The sequence below is a fragment of the Doryrhamphus excisus genome, chromosome 4 (assembly GCF_030265055.1).
Source record: "Doryrhamphus excisus isolate RoL2022-K1 chromosome 4, RoL_Dexc_1.0, whole genome shotgun sequence".
NCBI classification, from domain to species: domain Eukaryota; kingdom Metazoa; phylum Chordata; class Actinopteri; order Syngnathiformes; family Syngnathidae; genus Doryrhamphus; species Doryrhamphus excisus.
Window position 1 is genome coordinate 2,422,667 of NC_080469.1, and position 21,776 is coordinate 2,444,442.

The window sequence follows — 21,776 nt, forward strand, 5'->3', positions numbered from 1 at the left end:
ATTAATTTCAAGTAAAAAGTATGGCGATCAGTCAGCAAGTGGAAAATGACAAGTTGTCAGCATTGCATCTCAGCCTGCAACCACCATAGTCAGGAAATGATTCTTTCAGCACAGCCAGCACCTTCCCAAATAGGAGGAACCGGTTGGGTTCCATGCTGGGTGGAACGTGGAATGACGTCAGCACGTGCGGGTATGCGTACGTCACTCGGCTGTGGTGGGAGCCATTCATTCTGTTGTCTTCGCATCACTTCAAGGCACTTTTTTATTTGAACTTTTTCAAGATCTTTTTATGATTTGATAAATAATATGTTTTGGAATATAAGATAATATATTTAACTAATCATTAATTAATCCATCTTAATAAAAAAAAAGAAAATGACACCCCTTCCGTGGTGCTATACAAATAAAGTACAATGATGGTATGACGTAACTGGTGGTAGCATTTACAACAATAAAGGAAATAAAGTACAAGACTTTAAAAATAAAACACAATCGTCCTTTAGTATTATGTTATTTTCCAGCAACGTAGAAGTAAAACGATGATTCAGGCAACAAAAACTATTTTTTGGCAAATGCAGAAATGGAATGTAAACCTGCAACTATTTAATTGTGTCTTTCTTTTTTTTTTTTAAATTTGTTAAACCGGATGTACATTTTAATTTCACAAGCGGCGAGTGCCAGTCGGTGTGTATTTTAGCCACTTTGACACAAGAGTCGAAGGAATGAAGTTTGAAGGGAGGGAAAAAAAAACACAACCAGGAAGTTAAACAAAGAGACAACCTGCTATTCTCTTCGTGTTGTGTCAAATTCTCCACTTAAAAAGAATTAAATACGTTTAGTAACTTTGAAGAAATTCTGCTCTGGGTTTCGGTCAAAGTGCTGGCAACAAGATGGACTATGACCCGGTAAGAAGTAATGGTTGCTGTTTTGTTGTTTAAAAAAAAAAAAAAAGTGTTCGGACTCTGAAACCGTTTGTGTGTCTACGGATTTGAACGTTGTCTTCAACGTTTTAAAGCAAGTTTGTCCATGTCTGCCAATTCAGTTTTAATTCGAAAAAAGATCAACACAATGACGCCTGTTTGAACGTCAAGGCTTCATTTCCTTGTCGGCAGCCAAGCGACTCCTTCATGTCAACTGAAGCTTAAGTCGAGGATTGTTCTAGTTCGCTGTCATATTTTTTTTATTTGTTATTATTAACGCCAAAAAATAATGTTTGTTTTCGTTGGCGTGACAACATTGTAATTGTAGGAACCTGTACTTTTTGTCGTTTGGCTTCAAGACGTCTCCTTTAAAGGAACATTTTACAGCTAAATGCACACAACGCGGCAGTCCTAATGTTATTTTTATTATTATTGTATTGTATTGCATATTGTAGTTGTATTTTCTGATTAATAGCAGTGGTAAATACCCAGATATTAATCCATGTATCTGTCATGGTTTAGGGTTTCCCACAGGTCTGCTGTGTAATTGTGGCAGTGGCTTCCGTGGTGGGCGAATGACGTCACAGTCTAATTTGCATAATTGATAATACATGGCACAAAAGTCTGTGCCTGGTGTGTGTGGATGGGTAAAATTGAGCTTTTTGGTTTGTGTCAAAAGAAATGAGAAATTTTGAAGAAGAAATATTGGTATACAGTTTCACAATCCTTATGTGAAACATGAACTCGTATTTGTTTACCTTTTCTGTGCATTATAACATGAGAAAACTAGTTAATTTGAGCTAGCTTACAATGCTACACCTATTTCATCTATGAAGCCTTCTAAAAAAATGTTGTTTTGCCGTATTTGGATGATTTAAAACACTACTCAAACTTCTTTCCTAGGCCGCGTTGCTACACATACTTATGCTAGTTATGCTAATAACAGTAATGACAACACTTGGGATGACTGTGTCTTCCAGCACTAGACACAAGTGTGTCTTCCGTCTGTGAATGATGCTGAGACTAGCGATTAGCGACAAATTGTGTTAGCCCGCGAGATTAAAATATTTAACATTTTTCTTGCAAGGTCTTTAGCGTCAAAATAGGTATTTCCCATGACGTTTGTTGCTAGCTAGCTCATATAAACTTGTTCTGTCGCGCCAAAATGCACAGAAAAGGGAAAGAAATAGTTCACGTTTCACATAAGGATTGTGAATGACGGGCAAAATTCACCCAAAATAGCGCAGTTCCCCTTAGACCAGGGGTGGGCAAACTTTTTGACTCGCGAGCCGCATTAATTTAACAAAATTGACGGGGGGATTATGTAGTATTTTACACGTAACAGTCCATTTTTACACCTATATTTTTACACATATTTTACATGTAAAAGTGTCATGCAATCTGCTATATGTGCACTTTGAAATCATTTATTTGATGTAAAGTGTGTTTCTCTTATTATTATCATTATTATTATCATTATTTGTATTACTATTATTGTGCTTGTGCTCCTTTTTCCAGGAGTATTTTGTAATATTACTACCATTATTATATTAATATTATTAACAACAATATTAATATAATAGTATTATTATTATTATTATTATTATTATTATTATTATTATTATTATTATTATTATTATTATTATTATTATTATTATTATTATTATTATTATTATTATTATTATTATTATGTGCTTGTGTCCCTTTTTACAGGAGCATTTTGTAACAGACCACATCAAATAACGAAATTGATAAAGCAGCTACCTCAACCATCAAAAAGTGGATGCCAGGTTGTATGTTGAGAAAAACAGGCGGGCCATATTGAAACACTTGGCGGGCCGGATGTGGCCCCCGGGCCGTAGTTTGCCCACCCCTGCCTTAGCCGCTAAATCACATTGGTAATTGGTCCTGACTTTCAGCTTAAAATCAGCTATGAAAGTGCTGCTGTTTCACTGGATAAGTCTTGTCTGGAGATGGCATCACCATTTATTGAGAACACGGTGAACGTGTGAGTGAAAATAATGTGGGTACTTGAGTCGGTACTTTGAGATCACAGTGATCCGCTACCGTTCTCTGTAAGTGGGAAGTTGCATAGTAGATTGAGCAAGCCTAAGAAGCAAGACACTCTGCACACTTAAATGCATGCATGAACTATTTTGTAGGGCTGCAACTCACTATTATTTTCTAAGATTGTTGTTATGATTAATTGAGTAATTGGTTAGACCACGGGTGTCCAGAGTGCGGCGTGAGGGCCATTTGCAGCCTGCAGCTTGGCACATTCTAGAAGTAAAGTTAAACCAAAATTCATTCATTCATTCATTTTCTACCGCTTATCCTCACGAGGGTCGCGGTGGGTGCTGGAGCCTATCCCAGCTGTCTTCGGGCGAGAGCTGGGGTACACCCTGGACTGGTCGCCAGCCAATCACAGGGCACATATAGACAAACAACCATTCACACTCACATTCATACCTATGGACAATTTGGAGTCGCTAATTAACCTAGCATGTTTTTGGAATGTGGGAGGAAACCGGAGTACCCGGAGAAAACCCACACAGAGATGGCCGAGGGTGGAATTGAACCCTCGTCTCCGAGTGAGTTCTGCACGCTAACCACTTGACCACCGTGCAGCCCAAACATGCGGCCCGCGGGCCAAATGTGGCCCGCAGGACACTAGTTTGAGGCCCCCCGCCTTAATATGAAAGTTTAATGTTAGCGCGGCCCGCGCAAGTTTGATATGGATGCTGTATGGTATCATGTACCCAGAAAAAAATTATTACGTTTGATTAATGTTCATGTTAAAGGTGAAATAACTGTTAATAGTTATCCTCCCTATCTGTGTGGAAGTGGTAAGTTTTTGGCTTTTTTTAAGTTTAAAGGAAATAACTTGGAGGCTACCGTTTAGGTCGCTAGCTCTCTAGTTTGCGAGTTAGCGTGTGTCTCAAGACCCTGCAGTTGCGCAATATGTTGTAAATAAAAAGAGTATAAATGTGACTATATCGTTAATGTCTTTCAGTGTTACATTTTCTGTTTGTTACAGTATCATTCTGCACTGAGAGGAAAATAGTAACTAAGCTAGTGAAGATGCAACGGCAGTTTAGCCATGCGCCAACATGATGCTAGCGACTATGTATTGTTTACGTTCATGTTATACGTGCCACAGATTTAGTGATTGCAGATTGTTGCAGATAAAGACTTTGCAGTAGACGCCAAACCACTTTGTGACAAGAATGGCAGAGTGCAGACCGGTGTGCTTTATTGCTATCTACAAAAATATTAAGTGATGAAAAACTTATTAGATTCTTCGTGTATTGTATTTATTGTTAACGTCATTGATATGTTACGCTGTTATGAACTAATTTTTTCGGTTTCCTCCCACATTCCAAAAACATGCTAGGTTAATTGGCCACTCCAAATTGTCCATAGTTATGAAAATATTTAGTATTGTATATTTGTTCCTGATAATACATTCACATCATATCTCTTATCTGTTGACATAATATTTTGTTGAGTTTGCTATGCTTTTCTGTCCTCCAGGAGCGAGGGGGTGCTGTAGAAACGCCAGAACCGTTGAACAGGATGGAGACCATGAAGAATGAGGTCGATGGAGTCAAAAACATCATGACAGAGAATGTGGACCGAATCCTTGCTCGAGGAGAGAGACTGGAAGACCTCATGGACAAGTCTGCCGACCTGCAAGCTGGGGTTTGTAATTGTCTCATCAGAAATGGAGTCCTAAGCTAAACCAGAATAACAAGCCAGTAGATGCACCACCAAGAACGCTGATTTTTGTTAAAGAAGTTATGTGTTCCAATGGTTTATAAAGCAACAAAAAAAGGTAGCTCCTGTCTTAGTCCGACATACCGGCTAGAAAAGGGGCGTCCCCCTGATATGAAAAACGATTGACAACCTTTCATTCATTCATTTTCTACTGCTTTTCCTCACGAGGGTCGCGTTGGTGCTGGAGCCTATCCCAGCTGTCTTCGGGCGAGAGGCGGGGTACACCGTGGACTGGTCGCCAGCCAATCACAGGGCACATATAGACAAACAACCATTCACACTCACATTCATACCTATGGACAATTTGGAGTCGCTAATTAACCTAGCATGTTTTTGGAATGTGGTAGGAAACCGGAGTACCCGGAGAAAACCCGCGTGGAATTGAACACCGGTCTCCTAGCTGTGAGGTCTGCGCGGTAACCACTCGAACGCCGTGCCGCTCTGGTGAAGTTAAAAACGAAGAAATGAGAAATTGATATGAACAATGTACAATGAATCTTTGGTTAGCAGAACTAATCGGTTCGAAAACTGATCCTGGTCCAGGACTCCAGCCTCTACACAGCCTCTATACACTCAAGATTGTATAAAAGGCCGGGCAGAGAAAGGAAGGGTGCTTTTTGCAGCTGCACTGTCATAAAACCTGCTTACTTGTAGGCATACAGGGACTGCAGATAAGCCCTATCCCAGCTGTCTTCGGGCGAGAGGCGGGGTACACCCCGGACTGGTCGCCAGCCAATCACAGGGCACATATAGACAAACAACCATTCACACTCACATTCATACCTATGGACAATTTGGAGTCGCCAATTAACCTAGCATGTTTAGCATGTTTCCATGTGGGAGTAAAAACGGAGTACCCGGAAGAAAACCCACACAGAGATGGCCGAGGGTGGAATTGAACTTGTGTCTCTTAGCTGTGAGGTCTGCGCGCTAACCACTTGACTTTGGTATCAAGGGTGGGGGCCTCAAAGTAGCGTCTCGCGGGCCGCACTTGGCCCGCGGGGCCGCGAGTTTGAGACCCCTGATGTATACTCTCTCCGTCCTTACCCCAGGCCCAGCACTTCAAGCATACATCCCATAAAGTGGCTCGCTCGTACTGGTGGAAGAACGTCAAGCTGGTGGTGGTCATCGTGGTAATCGTCCTCATCATCGTCCTCATCATCATCCTCCTGGCTACTGGCGTCATCCCAGTCAGTGCGCCCGTGCCGCCTATCGTCGAACCCACGCCCGCCACCAACCCTTAAGAAAAAGGCACACACATGCAGTCATTGTACATACACACTTCATTTAATCATGAACACACTCTTGATGCACAGTTATAGAGCATTAGAAAATTATACAACATATTCATTCATTCATTTTCTACCTACCGCTTTTCCTCACGAGGGTCACTCGGGTGCTGGAGCCTATCCCAGCTGTCTTCGGGCATGAGGCGGGGTACACCCTGGACTGGTTGCCAGCCAGCCAATCACAGGGCACATATAGTCAAACAACCATTCACACTCACATTCATACCTATGGACAATTTGAAGTCGCTAATTAACCTAGCATGTTTTTGGAATGTGGGAGGAAACCGGAATTATAGAACATATTAATAAATGTTTTTTTTTTTTTTTTTAGGTGGAGTTGGTGACTTTTAATTTAATTTTTGGAACGTTGGCAGTTTATACCCTTTAAAAAAAAAAAATCTAGATCCAATTTTTTTTTTTTTTTTATGTGTTATGGTTAATGGATGCTGCACAGTTGTTACTTTGTACATTCATGAAGGATCATCCAGGCACTATGTGGATTGGAGAAGTAAATATGGAGGCCAAAGTACTACTTATACTACCTGTACAAAAGGCAGCTTGTGTAGTTAGAAAAATGCAGTGCTTATTTTTATTTGACCATTTGTGTTGTTTTTTTGTTTGTTTGTTTTTGTGGCGTCGCATAATCGAGAAAAGCCGGTAAATTAAACTTCAAGGCATATCAACGTTTAAAAAAAAATGTTGAAATTCAACCACCAGCTCCACCGTGAAGGCAAAACCGGACAATGATGTGACGGGAAAATTACATCATTGTGAGGAATGGGATACTTTTTAATCTCCCGTTTTCATTTTAGCAGACACTTAATCGTTTTTTGCGCTTCATCGGCTTTTTGTGCGTTGTCGTGTGTATCGTTTGAGTTATTACTTTGTCTCCTTGAGTGTTGACGGGAAAGAAGAGCTTTATCGAGGGAGGGTTGTTACATTGTGTCAGTCGGCACATCATATATGTGCGCATTTTTGTTCAAAAAAATATTTTATTTCATTTTTTTTTCCACAGAAAACACATCTTATTCGATATAAGTGGGTAATAATTGTTACACAGGAACAACATACAGCATATATTACTACTATTACATGTTTTTTTTTTTGAGTCATTGATCATGTTTTTCGTCAAGCGTTGACAATTCGCACTTTGTTCGGCTGTCCTTGAACACACCGTAGTTGTGTGTGCCGGGACGCTAAGGTTTGTTTGGCTACGGAAGCACTAGCTTGAACAGACACGGATCAGCTTATGTTATGATTCGTTAGCGGTGAGTAGATCGAGTAGATCACCTGCATTGACAGAAAGGGGAGGGTTCTGGAACTGGCTCTAATAAGTACAACAGTTGTTTTTATTGCAAATGTTGATCTGAAATTTGATTTGAGGAGGGTCGTGTGTCGAAAATAGATATTTTTATAGTCATCCCGGAACGTAACGCTCACAAATAGTGGGGATCTGTTGCATATATGAAAAATGTTTTCCCGCCTGATGTTAATGAGTGTATATGATTTGGGCGTATATTTATTAAATACATGATGTGGTGGGCATTTTGTAATCAAATATGAACAACTAGAAATATTTTATTTTTAACTACACTGGTATCAAATTTGTCTTCATGACCTCCGACCACCGTTACTGTTACTGTCATCATGACCTCTTGAACCCAAATCAGCTGACCTGTATTCCCGCTTTTTGCACCCTGCATCATGTATTGGTTTTAACTTAAACGGAATAAATGCATTTGCTTCTGCTATCACTTGTCTGATGGTGTGATGAGTTAGTAACATTAGAACACTCTTAACATGGAATAACATTCTACTCAATATACTGTTGGGTATAATATATATAATATACTGTTATATGGATGCTGTATGGTATCATGTACCCAGAAAAAATTATTGCGTTTGATTAATGTTCATGTTAAAGGTTAAATAACTGTTAATAGTTATCCTCTGTATCCGTGTGGAAGTGGTAAGTTTTTGGCTTTTTAAGTTTAAAGCAGGGGTCTCAAACACGCGGCCCGCGGGCCAAACGTGGCCCGCAGGACACTAGTTTGAGGCCCCCCGCCTTGATGTGAAAGTTTAATGTTAGTGCGGCCCCGCGCAAGTTTGATATGGATGCTGTATGGTATCATGTACCCAGAAAAAATTATTACGTTTGATTAATGTTCATGTTAAAGGTTAAATAACTGTTAATAGTTATCATCCCTATCCGTGTGGAAGTGGTAAGTTTTTGGCTTTTTTTAAGATTAAAGGACATAACTTGAAGGCTACCGTTTAGGTCGCTAGCTCTCCAGTTTGCGAGTTAGCATGTGTCTCAAGACCCTGCCGTTGCGCAATATGTTGTAAATAAAACTGTGTCGGTTAGCAAAGAACTACAGTCAACCTCAGATGACATCACAGACAGGTGACAGAACTGACTTCCACTTCCTGTTCCATGTATTAGCAAGCTGCTAACAAGGATGTTTTGTGATAAAAAAAAAAATACATGAAGGACACAATTACACTCACGCAGTGTATTAATAACACAACAAGACATGTGCCATATTGTATGCTAACTGGAAAGTATCTACAATATTTTACCATGTAAACCAGGGGTCTCAAAGACGTGGCCCTCGGGCCAAATGTGGCCCGCAGGACACTAGTTTGAGGCCCCCGCCTTGATATGAAAGTTTAAGTTTGCGAGTTTGATATGGATGCTGTATGGTATCATTTACCCAGAAAAAAATATTACGTTTGATTCATGTTCATGTTAAAGGTTAAATAACTGTTAATAGTTATCCTCCCTATCCGTGTGGAAGTGGTAAGTTTTTGGCTATTTAAGTTTAAAGGAAATAACTTGGTGGCTACCGTTTATGTCGGGGTTGGATGGAGGCGCTTAATTTGCTGTGGTGACCCCTGAAGGGAAAAGCCCAAAAAGAAAGAAGAAGATGTAGAACCCCCTAAAAAATGTTGTCAATTTTTATCAGGAGTGTATGTAAGCAAACCTAAACTAATCTTTTATTGTCAGTGTATTCAAACTTGTTTTCCTCAATGTCAACAGCACAACAAATAAATAACTGTTAATAGTTATCCTCCCTATCTGTGTGGAAGTGGTAAGTTTTTGGCTATTTAAGTTGAAAGGAAATAACTTGAAGGCTACCGTTTAGGTCGCTAGCTCTCTAGTTTGCGAGTTAGCATGTGTCTCAAGACCCTGCAGTTGCGCAATATGTTGTAAATAAAAAGAGTATAAATGTGACTATAGTCGTGTTTTGTCATGTCTACAGGGCTCTAATAATGCTTTGTTCATTTTAATCTGAAAAATTTGTCTTCCCAAACTAACTATATGTGGTTTCTTAATTTTGCAAAAGAGGGCGCTGTTGCACTGCACATGCATTTGCACTAATGTTTTTTTTTACTGGACAACATTTAAATGTTATTTGTTTCACATATTAGCAAAAATATGATGTCAATTTTAACACAGATAATAACAGTAAAGTCTGTTCTCCTTTTTTTTGTTGTTGTTTTTAGCTCCAAGATGACCCCTATACAGGAGACATCATGCAGGTCTTAGGAGGCTAAAGGACACCCAGCAGTTGTGTTGATTCAACAGTGAATCAACAGGTGGTGACGCTCAGGGCTTAGGTGTCAAGAATAACAGACTTGGGAGAAAGCAGCTCTATTGTTCCTGAGATTAGTCATGTGGATGTCGGTCAACCATCCGTGGATGACAATTAGGCGATTATGGGAAAACATGGTGGTCGGAATGCTGACTATGGCCTTTGTGTTTCTGATGCTTTTCCCAGAAAAAAAAGCCTTTTGTTGGTTGGGTCTTTGGCCTGGGACCTTCTGGACAGACTCATGTTGTGCTTCTGTATGAATAATGATCAGCCTCATGATGCACCACAATCACTGAGGGATAGTTTCATATTTGCTGTAATACGTACTTTTTCAACACAATATTGTGTGAATAGTTTTTAAAAAGCGTTCTAATAATACAAAAAATAGAAATGCACATCTTAACAATAATACTTAATAATACATTATATTTCATCATTTGAATTCAGATTTTAATACTTATTAATAATTATTGTTTTATCAACTGGAACTGTGATTTAATAAAGAACTGAAACATTTAACCTATTTATTATTAAAATTCATTTAATAAGAAATGAAAAGCGATTGATGATTTTTTTTCATTTTAATAAAATTAATTAATTTAATTAATTAATTAAATTAAAATGAAAATAAATAATCAATCGCTTAAATCATCAATCAGGGGTTGAGGGGTGGGTTTGAGCCTGCTTATTAATTAATTAATAAAATTTATTAATTCATTAATTTTGTTGATTATTTATTTTTATTATTTAATTTATTACTTAATTTCAATTAATTAATTTTATGAGAAATGAATAGCGATTGATGATTTATTTTCATTTTAATTTAATTAATTAATTTTATTAATTTAATTGTGATTTTTTTAAACAGAAACATTTAACCTATTAATTATTAAAATTCATTTAATAAGAAATAAAAAGCGATTGATGATTTATTTTCATTTTAATTAAATTAATTACATTAATTAATTAAATTAAAATGAAATTTTAATAAGCGATTGATGATTTTTTTTATTTTAATTTAATTAATTAAATTAATTTTATTAAAATGAAAATAAATCATCAATCGCTTTTCATTTCTTATTAAATGAATTTTAATAATAAATAGGTTAAATGTTTCAGTTAAAAAAATCACAATGAAATTAATTAAATTAATTAAATTAAAATGAAAATAAATCATCAATCGCTTGATTAATTAATAAAAGTAATTAATTAAATGAAAATAAATCATCAATCGCTTTTCATTTCTTATTAAATTAATTAATTAAAATTAAGTAATAAAAAGAAATAATAAACCAAATTAATTAATTAATTTTATTAATTTATTAATAAGCAGGCTCAAACCCACCCCCATCCCCTCCGAAAGTAACAACACAGGCATAATTTATTATTTGGCACCTATCGATCATCACTGTGCTACATGACAGGTCATCGCTATAGGAATGTTAAACATAGTGATGCATTTAGGTATGCCTGGAATTTTCCAGGACTGCTTCTCTTGCGTTAACGTTTAGTTTGATAACGCGAGGCAAGTAATTACCTTAAGCACAGGTACAATTATTTATGTAACAAAACCAGTACTACAGGTTGTATAGTTTTTGTGCCCCAGATTCTGATTATCGATTCGATTCTAAGTATCGACACTACCATTACTTGACTCGATCCGCCCACATTTCCCTCCCATTCCATTCGAATGTCACTTATTTCCGGGGGTACCTGAACGCATCAAGCTGAAGAGCAAGAAAGCGGTGTGTATAACAAGAGACTACAAGACACGAAGTGTAAGAAACAAACGAGTGAAAAGACGTAAGGGAAAGGCCACAACGTCGCTATTTCCTGTTCCCGGACTTGTTTTCAAGCCGTAAATGTTGTGGGGCGGCTGACAGCTGCGACAGAAACACAACAAGAACGCAACAGCAATGGTGAGTGTCAAGTCTTTTATTGCTTCATAACTTTATTTAAACAATGTGGACGCTGGAAACACGATAACGCCGGTTTGAAAGACAGGAAGTCCTAACGTCTTTTTAATATCGACATTTTCATCAACAATACCACAATTTTCACCGCTTGGTGTCAACGTCCTTTTAAAGAGGTGTTCTAATGTTAAGCATTGGTGTCCAAAGTTAATGTTTCACTGCATTTTTTGTCAAGGTGAAACGCTGAAGTAAATATATAAACGCCATTCATGTTTCACAAAGGACTGCAATCTATATGTGGTGGGGTGTTGGTGAGGTCGGGGGGTTCTAATTCACATTATTAGCTACGACACATGTGATTTTTCAAAATGGCTAGCATTGCTAGCTTGCCACTCCCCCTAAAAACCCTCCTGCTACCAATATTTTTTTTTACATATATGTATATATGAATATATGTAAAGTTAGCGTACGTCCCGGTTAGCATGTTTTAATGAGGGTTTCAATGAGGGTTGCGGGGGTGCTAGAGCCTATCCCAGCTGTCTTCGAGCGGGAGGCGGGGTACACCCTGGACTGGCTGCCAGCCAATCACAGGGCACATATAGACAAACAACCATTCACACTCACATTCATACCTATGGACAATTTGGAGTGGCTAATTAACCTAGCATGTTTTTTTGGAATGTGGGAGGAAACCGGAGTACCCGGAGAAAACCCACACATGCAAACTCCCTCGGGCGCTAACCACCCTCGGGCATCTCTGTGTGGAGTTTGCATGTTCTCCCCGTGCATGCGTGGGTTTTCTCCGGGTACTCCGGTTTCCTCCCACATTCCAAAAAACATGCTAGGTTAATTAGCGACTCCAAATTGTCCATAGGTATGAATGTGATCACAGGGCACATATAGACAAACAACCATTCACACTCACATTCATACCTATGGACAATTTGGAGTCGCTAATTAACCTAGCATGTTTTTTTGGAATGTGGGAGGAAACCGGAGTACCCGGAGACTTCACAGCTTGGAGACCAGGGTTCAATTCCACCCTCGGCCATCTCTGTGTGGGTTTTCTCTGGGTACTCCGGTTTCCTCCCACATTCCAAAAAAAACATGCTAGGTTAATTAGCGACTCCAAATTGTCCATAGGTATGAATGTGAGTGTGAATGGTTGTTTGTCTATATGTGCCCTGTGATTGGCTGGCGACCAGTCCAGGGTGTAATCCGCCTCTCGCCCGAAGACAGCTGGGATAGGCTCCAGCACCCCCCCGCGACCCTCATGAGGAAAAAGCTGTAGAAAATGAATGAAAATTAGAAAATTCCTTTTGTTCTGATTACTAAAAAGTGATTTGTGTAGTTTTGTCATTTTGGTTACTACAAACAGGTCATGTAGTTCTTCATACTACCCGTGCTCACAAAGTAGCCCTCGTCCTTAAGGTTGTTGACCCCCTTTGTCTATATTATTACTGCTATTATAACATTATGTGTTTATTGTCAGCACAACGCTTGCTGACAATAACGCTTGCTGGTAACATTCCTTAGCATGTTGTTGCGTGAAGTAACATGATGTGGGTGTGGTTTCCCTGGCGACACACACACGGCATTACATCAGGTTATGTTGGCAGTAGGGAGTGAGGAAAGGAAGGAAGCAAGAGGGGGAAGATGGAATGGGCATCCTGTGCCATTAGACGGTACTAAAAGTATCGAGAAAATGGAATCGTGTTGAAGCTGCAGGTTATGTTTGTGGCTGGCAATGACGGTGAATTTTACGAAGCGCGTTTCTGCTTCCGTTTCCTGTCAAGTGTCAAGCTTCAAAGATGTTGGTTTCCTTGTTGTGTCACAATGTCAAATGTCAAAGGGTTTAAGCGTACTCCGTGAACTCTTGTTTCAGGGAATAAAATGTCCTTTCTATTACTGAAACTCAATAAAACTAAAATAACGCTATTTAATACGCGATTAAGTAGTTGCAGAAAATATGTTATGGAAATTTGTTCATCGCATTGAAATTAATTAATTTTGTTTATTATTATTATTTTATTACGTAATTACGTTATTAAAATTCATTTAATAAGAAATGAAAAGCAATGGATGATTTATTTCATTTTAATTAAATTAATAAAATTATTTTTTCATTTGAATTAAATTAATAAAATTAATTAATTAAATTAAAATGAAAATAAATCCTCCATCGCTTTTCATTTCTTATTAAATTAATTTTAATAATAAATAGGTTAAATGTTTCAGTTTAAAAAAAATCACAATTAATAAAATTGAAATTAATTAAATTAAAATTAAAATAAATCATCAATCTCTTGATTAATTAATAAAAGTAATTAATTAAATGAAAATAAATCATCAATCGATTTTCATTTCTGATTAAATTAATTCATTAAAATTAAGTAATAAATTAAGTAATAAAAATTAATAAACAAAATTAATTAATTAATTTTATTAATTAATTTATTAATAAGCAGGCTCAAACCCACCCCCATCCCCTCCGAAAGTAACAACACAGGCATAATTTATTATTTGGCACCTATTGATCATCACTGTGCTACATGACAGGTCATCGCTATAGGATTGTTAAATATAGTGATGCATTTAGGTATGCCTGGAATTTTCCAGGACTGCTGCTCTTGCGTTAACGTTTACGGTACTAAAAGTATCGAGAAAATGGAATCGTGTTGAAGCTGATGTTTTGTTTGTGGCCGGCAAAGACGGTGAATTTTCCGAAGCGCGTTTCTGCTTCCGTTTCCTGTCAAGTGTCAAGCTTCAAAGATGTTGGTTTCCTTGTTGTCTCACAATGTCAAATGTCAAAGGGTTTAAGCGTACTTCGTGAATTCTTGTTTGGGAGATGAAACATTCAGGGAGTAAAATGTACTTTCTATTACTGAAACTCAATAAAACTAAAATAACGCTATTTAATACGCTATTAAGTAGTTGCAGAAAATATGTTATGGAAATGTGTTCATCGCATTGAAATTAATTAATTTTGTTTATTATTATTATTTTATTACGTAATTACGTTATTAAAATTCATTTAATAAGAAATGAAAAGCGATGGATGATTTATTTCATTTGAATTAAATTAATAAAATTATTTTTTTCATTTGAATTCAATTACTAAAATTAATTAATTAAAATGAAAATGAATCATCCATCGCTTTTCATTTCTTATTAAATTAATTTTAATACTAAATAGGTTAAATGTTTCAGTTTAAAAAAAATCACAATTAATTAATAAAATTGAAATTAATTAAATTAAAATGAAAATAAATCATCAATCTCTTGATTAATTAATAAAAGTAATTAATTAAATGAAAATAAATCATCAATCGCTTTTCATTTCTGATTAAATTAATTCATTAAAATTAAGTAATAAATTAAGTAATAAAAATAAATAATAAACAAAATTAATTAATTAATTTTATTCCAGCATGACCTCAAACATACCACCAAAGCAACAAATCATATAATCTATAGTAATTCCCAGTGTATAAAACGCTACTTTTTTCTCTTTTATGAGTAAAAATGACAGTTCCCATGATATTTAGCTTTATGACATAATGAAGTGGACACTAATATCACATTTTGAGGTCTTTGATCTGACAAATCTTAAGTACATTTGATCAAGTGTAGAATTACGGCTCGAACTGCGGCAGATGTTGAACACTGATGAAAAAAAGCGTCTGACGTCTCAAAAATCTTACATGTGACTTAATATTTTGACATTATTTTCATGAAATGACAGCTTTTTAAAATGTTTTATTATTTTCTGACCACCAAAGCAACAAATCATATAATCTATAGTAATTCCCACTGTAAAAAATGCTATTTTTTCTCTTTTATGAGTAAAAAATGACAGTTCCCATGATATTTAGCTTTATGACATAATGAAGTGGACACTAATTTGAGTGAATAATTAAAGTGGACACATTTTGAGGTCTTACGCAGCGAGCGCGTTTTGATCTGACAAATCTTAAGTACATTTGATCAAGTGTAGAATTACGGCTAGAACGGCGGCAGATGTTGAACACTGATGAAAAAAAGCGTCTGACGTCTCAAAAATCCTACATGTGACTTAATATTTTGACATTATTTTCATGAAATTACAGCTTTTTTTAAAATGTTTTATTATTTTCTGACCACCAAAGCAACAAATCATATAATCTATTGTAATTCCCAGTGTATAAAACGCTACTTTTTTTCTCTTTTATGAGTAAAAATGACAGTTCCCATGATATTTAGCAATGCAATGAAGTAAAATGTCCTTTCTATTACTTCTATTACTGAAACTCAATAAAACTAAAGTAACGCTATTTAATACGCTATTAGGTAGTTGCAGAAAATATGTTATGAACTAATTAATTAATTATTTTTTGAGATTATTTCTTGAGCAGACTAACCCGTGCGTCTTTATTCATGGACAGCAGAATGGGAAGAGCCGTCTGCAGCAGTTCCAGGAGGAGGCGGAGGAAGTGAAGGACATCATGTTAGACAATCTAAACAAAGCGGAGGAGCGATCTGGCAAATTAGGCGACCTGGAGAGTCGAGCTGATGAGCTGCTACAAAAGGTTGGTAATTACTGCACTTTTTTTTTTTTAGTATTTTCACTTTATGGAAATCTATTAGCTGGTGACATCAGAGGCTCTTTCCACATCCATCCAGGGAATCAAACAGGGAAACGTCCGATCGATTGTTTATAAATACACCATAGGTGGAGCTGGACAGGAAAACAAATGTACAATTTCCATCCTGATTGTGCTTTATGGTGCTATTTTTAGAGCGGTATTTCCTTGTGTTTCCTAAGATGAAGTCTTAGGTCTCCCAAAGTATGACCGTGCAGGACGTGCTGCGAGGCCGGTGTTTGTCCGGGGGGGTCGACAACGGGGTTACACAGTTCCCACGTCTCCCTAACAAGCAGTTATGTCACAATTTGTGAAGGTATTTGCTCAATTTTGGCAGGGAAAGGAAGGGTGCTTTTTGCAGCTGCGCTGTAATAAAACCCGCTTACTTGTAGGCATACAGTCAATCAGTGGTGAAAACCGATTGGTCCAGGACTCCAGCCTCTACATAGCCTCTATACACTCAAGATTGTATAAAAGGCCGGGCAGGGAAAGGAAGGCTTCTTTTTGCAGCACCGCTGTAATAAAACCCGCTTACTTGTAGGCATACAGTCAATCAGTGGCGAAAACCGATTGGTCCAGGACTCCAGCCTCTGCATAACCTCTATACACTCAAGATTGTATAAAAGGCCGGGCAGAGAAAGGAAGGGTGCTTTTTGCAGCTGCGCTGTAATAAGACCCGCTTACTAGTAGGCATACAGTCGGTCAGTGGCGAAAACTGATTGGTCCAGAACTCCAGCCTCTACATAGCCTCTATACACTCAAGAATGTATAAAAGGCCGGGCAGAGAAAGGAAAGTTGCTTTTTGCAGCTGCGCTGTAATAAGACCCGCTTACTTGTAGGCATACAGTCGGTCAGTGGCGAAAACCGATTGGTCCAGGACTCCTGCCTCTACATAGCCTCTATACACTCAAGAATGTATAAAAGGCCGGGCAGGGAAAATGAAGGGTGCTTTTTGCAGCTGCGCTGTAATAAGACCCGCTTAGTTGTAGGCATACAGTCGGTCAGTGGCGAAAACTGATTGGTCCAGGACTCCTGCCTCTACATAGCCTCTATACACTCAAGATTGTAAAAGAAGGCCGGGCAGGGAAAAGGAAAGTTGCTTTTTGCAGCTGCGCTGTAATAAAACCCGCTTACTTGTAGGCATACAGTCGGTCAGTGGCGAAAACTGATTGGTCCAGGACTCCAGCCTCTACATAGCCTCTATACACTCAAGATTGTATAAAAGGCCGGGCAGGCAAAAGGAAGGGTGCTTTTTGCAGCTCCGTTGTAATAAAACCCGCTTACTTGTAGGCATACAGTCAATCAGTGGCGAAAACCGATTGGTCCAGGACTCCAGCCTCTGCATAGCCTCTATACACTCAAGATTGTATAAAAGGCCGGGCAGGGAAAATGAAGGGTGCTTTTTGCAGCTCCGTTGTAATAAAACCCGCTTACTTGTAGGCATACAGTCGGTCAGTGGCGAAAACCGATTGGTCCAGGACTCCAGCCTCTACATAGCCTCTATACACTCAAGATTGTATAAAAGGCTTGGCAGGGAAAATGAAGCGTGCTTTTTGCAGCTGCGCTGTAATAAAACCCGATTACTTGTAGGCATACAGTCGGTCAGTGACGAAAACTGATTGGTTCAGGACTCCAGCCTCTACATAGCCTCTATACACTCAAGATTGTATAAAAGGCCGGGCAAGGAAAGGAAGGGTGCTTTTTGCAGCTGCGCTGTAATAAGACCCGCTTACTTGTAGGCATACAGTCAATCAGTGGCGAAAACCGATTGGTCCAGGACTTCAGCCTCTACATAGCCTCGATACACTCAAGATTGTATAAAAGGCCGGGCAGGGAAAGGAAGGCTTCTTTTTGCAGCTCCGCTGTAATAAAACCCGCTTACTTGTAGGCATACAGTCGGTCAGTGACGAAAACTGATTGGTCCAGGACTCCAGCCTCTACATAGCCTCTATACACTCAAGATTGTATAAAAGGCCAGGCAGAGAAAGGAAAGGTGCTTTTTGCAGCTGCGCTGTAATAAAACCCGCTTACTTGTAGGCATACAGTCGGTCAGTGGCGAAAACTGATTGGTCCAGGACTCCAGCCTCTGCATAACCTCTATACACTCAAGATTGTATAAAAGGCCGGGCAGGGAAAATGAAGGGTGCTTTTTGCAGCTGCGCTGTAATAAGACCCGCTTACTTGTAGGCATACAGTCGGTCAGTGGCGAAAACGGATTGGTCCAGGACTCCAGCCTCTACATAGCCTCTGTACACTCAAGATTGTATAAAAGGCCGGGCAGGGAAAAGAAGGGTGCTTTTTGCAGCTGCGCTGTAATAAGACCCGCTTACTTGTAGGTATACAGGGACTGCAGATAAGCCCGGATGTCTGTATTAGGTATTGTTGTCAGGAATAAACAATCTGGTTCTTATTCTATGATTTAGTTCTTTAAGATTCCTTTATCGGGCGGCACGGCGGTCGAGTGGTTAGCGCACAGACCTCACAGCTAGGAGACCAGGGTTCAATTCCACACTCGGCCATCTCTGTGTGGAGTTTGCATGTTCTCCCCGTGCATGCGTGGGTTTTCTCCGGGTACTCCGGTTTCCTCCCACATTCCAAAAACATGCTAGGTTAATTAGCCACTCCAAATTGTCCATAGGTATGAATGTGAGTGTGAATGGTTGTTTGTCTATATGTGCCCTGTGATTGGCTGGCGACCACTCCAGGGTGTACCCCGCCTCTCGCCCGAAGACAGCTGGGATAGGCTCCAGCACCCCCCGCGACTCTTGTGAGGATAAGCGGTAGAAAATGAATGAAAGATTCCCTTATCCTCTGTTCGAAACCCACTTAGAGTCCTCCATAGTCTCTTCAATAGTCAAATTCACTGATTTGTAATTGATATGCTCAATATTGCCTTACACCGACACCTCATGTTGTCCTACACAGACTATCAAAAAGGCTAAATATAGACATAGAGTGAGGACCTACTGTATACGTTTCATGAAGATGGCATTGGATTTCCCTTCAACGGTCTGTCACTGATGAGTAATAGTCGCAACACTTTTTTTTTTTTTTTTGCCTAAAGCCCAGATTGTGTTGACACAACATTCCCAACACCAGTCGATTGCGTAATCCCAATCTTGCATGACTTTAACATTCCCTTTCCTGTCTGTGCTTCCCAGAGTAAAGCCTTTGAAAAGAAATCCAACCAAGTTAAAGAAACACAACGGTGGAAGAACAAGAAGATGAAAGTTGCCTTCATTGCAGCTGGAGTGGTGGTGGTCCTCGTCATAGTTATCATAGTCATCATCTTCAGTGTTCCAACATAGCACAACTCGTGCACGGACGGAAGGTGGAATACTGGAACTGTACAACCTGGGAAAAAAAAAAAGTTGACGTCTGTGCTAACTCTTTGTTTAAGGTTATTTATGGGACAGGAGGTCTCACTCTTTGGTAAGTTAATATGGTACCATCGATAGCTGCTTCTGGTCATTTTCCACAACTTTGTTGCTTCCAGTTCACACTGAGAAGACAAACAATAACAAATTGATGAACTCAAACACTGAGATGTCAGAAATCAAAGCTCCCTGGTGTTGTGGGATAGATTTTTATAGGGTTCATTTGGCTTGTTTTATCAAAAGAAAACACATTTTATTAGAACTTCTGTAACCTATCAAGATGACTAGTCTGATTCACTGCATAAAAATTGTAATCAAACCAGTAGATGTGTGCATTTTGTCCTATTTTCATGAACGCTTATTCGGATGAATCACAAACCATTCATTCATTTTCTAGCGCCTTTTCCTCACGAGGGTCGCGGGGGTGCTGGAGCCTATCCCAGCTGGGCGAGAGGCGGGGTACACCCTGGACTGGTCGCCAGCCAATCACAGGGCACATATAGACAAACAACCATTCACACTCACATTCATACCTATGGACAATTTGGAGTCGCTAATTAACCTAGCATGTTTTTTTGGAAACCGGAGTACCCGCAGAAAACCCACGCATGCACGGGGAGAACATGCAAACTCCACGCAGACATGGCCGAAGGTGGAATCGAACCCTAGCTGTAAGGTCTGCGCGTTAACCACTCGACCGCCGTGCCGCCAATCACAAAACATTTGTTGTTTAATAAAGTGTCCGTCAGCATCCAAACACATTATAGGAACGAATAATACTAGTGTGTACTTCAGGGATGCTAATGCTATTTTTCAATGCTAATACAGGTTGCTCATTAAGAAGATAATAGAAGTTTTCTCGACTTCTCTACTGACACTGCTGCCCCCAGCGACCCGGATAAGCGGAGGACCACATTACTGGAACACAACATTTCACATATTTCATATCCTAACTATGAACCATATAAGGAAGTCCACACTCTGTGATGTCACAAAGGAACAGTTTTACCACGCCTTTTGAAACCGAGCGTTTTGAGTCATCCTAAACTTCTATCAGGGCTCACTTCCAAATATGCAAACATCATCTGAAACTTTGGCATCGGTTAACATGATATTTACAACATTTTAACCACATTTATAAGTAAGAAAAGTGGGAAAAGCCATTCTCCATGATATGGAGAATGTGGACTGTATACGTGTTTCCCATATCTGGTCATGTTTTTAATGGAGGCTATTTTTCATATATATATTTCTCATTGTGGTATTTGTGAATATTTGTGATTCAAAGTGTCGGTTTTTGTTTATATATTGCGTTGTAGTTTCCCGTATTACACGAAAAAAAAACAATGTGTGGCTTATTGAGTACAACATCCGGGTACTGGCTGAGGAAAGTTGGAACATCCGGGTACTGGCTGAGGAAAGTTGGAACATCCGGGTACTGGCTGAGGAAAGTTGGAACATCCGGGTACTGACTGAGACAAGTTGGAACGCCCTTAAGCTCTGTGCCCTGCCCAAGTACGGAAGTGCGCGAATTGAAACGACCTCTGAATCCTGAACGAATTCAAATAATACATTTTTCCAAGTATTCTGACAAAAGAAATCTATTGCAATTGCTTTGAAAGTTGTCATAAAGTGTTACACAATTTTTTAATTTGTAAAATCAAATCTGTGCATATTCATATTCTTATACTCTACCCCAAATATTAAACCGGAAATGGTGCCTTTGGTTCCCGTTGGTTTAACATTGAGTCAAGACAAAAAACTGTGATCGACCTACGGACAAACGTACTACAAAATATGTTTTACAAGTCAACAAAGTGTCAATTTACATGTTTTTGATAACCAAAAAAGTCCTTGTCACCTCACACTAAACCACAATGCAAACACAACCTGTAGTATTTCCGGGCAAAATTTATATTTCGCACAATTAAATTTTAATTACATTTTGTCTGCAGATAGAAGTAAAGCAATATACCTTTTGTTATTGTTCCATAGCTGCGGTCTATGAGTTTGAAAGGCTTAAAGTTGTACTTAATTTTCCAAGCACTAATTAGACTTGATGTGGTCCAACACCCAATATAAATCCGATACGAAATAGAAGATGAAGTACCTATGAAGTCGACCTAACAGACATGTTTATTAATAAAAAACACACCCGATATCATATGGAAAATATGTATTTTTAAGGACTCCTCTTACATAGCGCGCACACTCATTGTCAGATTTTTTATTCAGTAAAATACGTTATTTTTAACGTTGCCAAATAAATGGTTGTTAAAAAA

The 21,776-nt window shown here is 38.6% G+C and overlaps 2 protein-coding genes and 1 long non-coding RNA gene across 4 annotated transcripts; 2 read left to right on the forward strand and 1 right to left on the reverse strand.

Moving 5' to 3' along the window:
- Positions 1-707: 707 nt before the first annotated feature.
- vamp8 (vesicle-associated membrane protein 8 (endobrevin)) lies at positions 708-7,737 on the forward strand. The gene is made up of 3 exons (XM_058069887.1): positions 708-905; positions 4,455-4,622; positions 5,750-7,737. Exons 1-3 carry the CDS (start codon positions 891-893, stop codon positions 5,939-5,941), a joined length of 375 nt encoding a protein of 124 aa, XP_057925870.1. The 5' UTR covers positions 708-890; the 3' UTR covers positions 5,942-7,737.
- A 3,525-nt stretch (positions 7,738-11,262) lies between these two features.
- vamp5 (vesicle-associated membrane protein 5) lies at positions 11,263-19,824 on the forward strand. Of its 2 annotated transcripts, none has more exons than XM_058069888.1 (3): positions 11,263-11,501; positions 15,920-16,063; positions 19,279-19,824. In XM_058069888.1, the coding sequence occupies exons 1-3, from the start codon at positions 11,499-11,501 to the stop codon at positions 19,423-19,425; spliced, it is 294 nt and encodes a 97-aa protein (XP_057925871.1). In that variant the 5' UTR covers positions 11,263-11,498; the 3' UTR covers positions 19,426-19,824. The 2 variants fall into 2 exon arrangements, with proteins under 2 accessions (XP_057925871.1, XP_057925872.1); XM_058069889.1 differs by having other exon boundaries at positions 11,265-11,501; positions 15,923-16,063; positions 19,279-19,822.
- LOC131127722 (uncharacterized) lies at positions 18,241-21,708 on the reverse strand. Its single transcript, XR_009129555.1, has 3 exons — positions 21,470-21,708; positions 19,544-19,619; positions 18,241-19,471 (listed from the first exon to the last, which is right to left on the reverse strand). It is a non-coding gene; the product is annotated as an uncharacterized LOC131127722 (long non-coding RNA).
- Between the last annotated feature and the right edge of the window lie 68 nt (positions 21,709-21,776).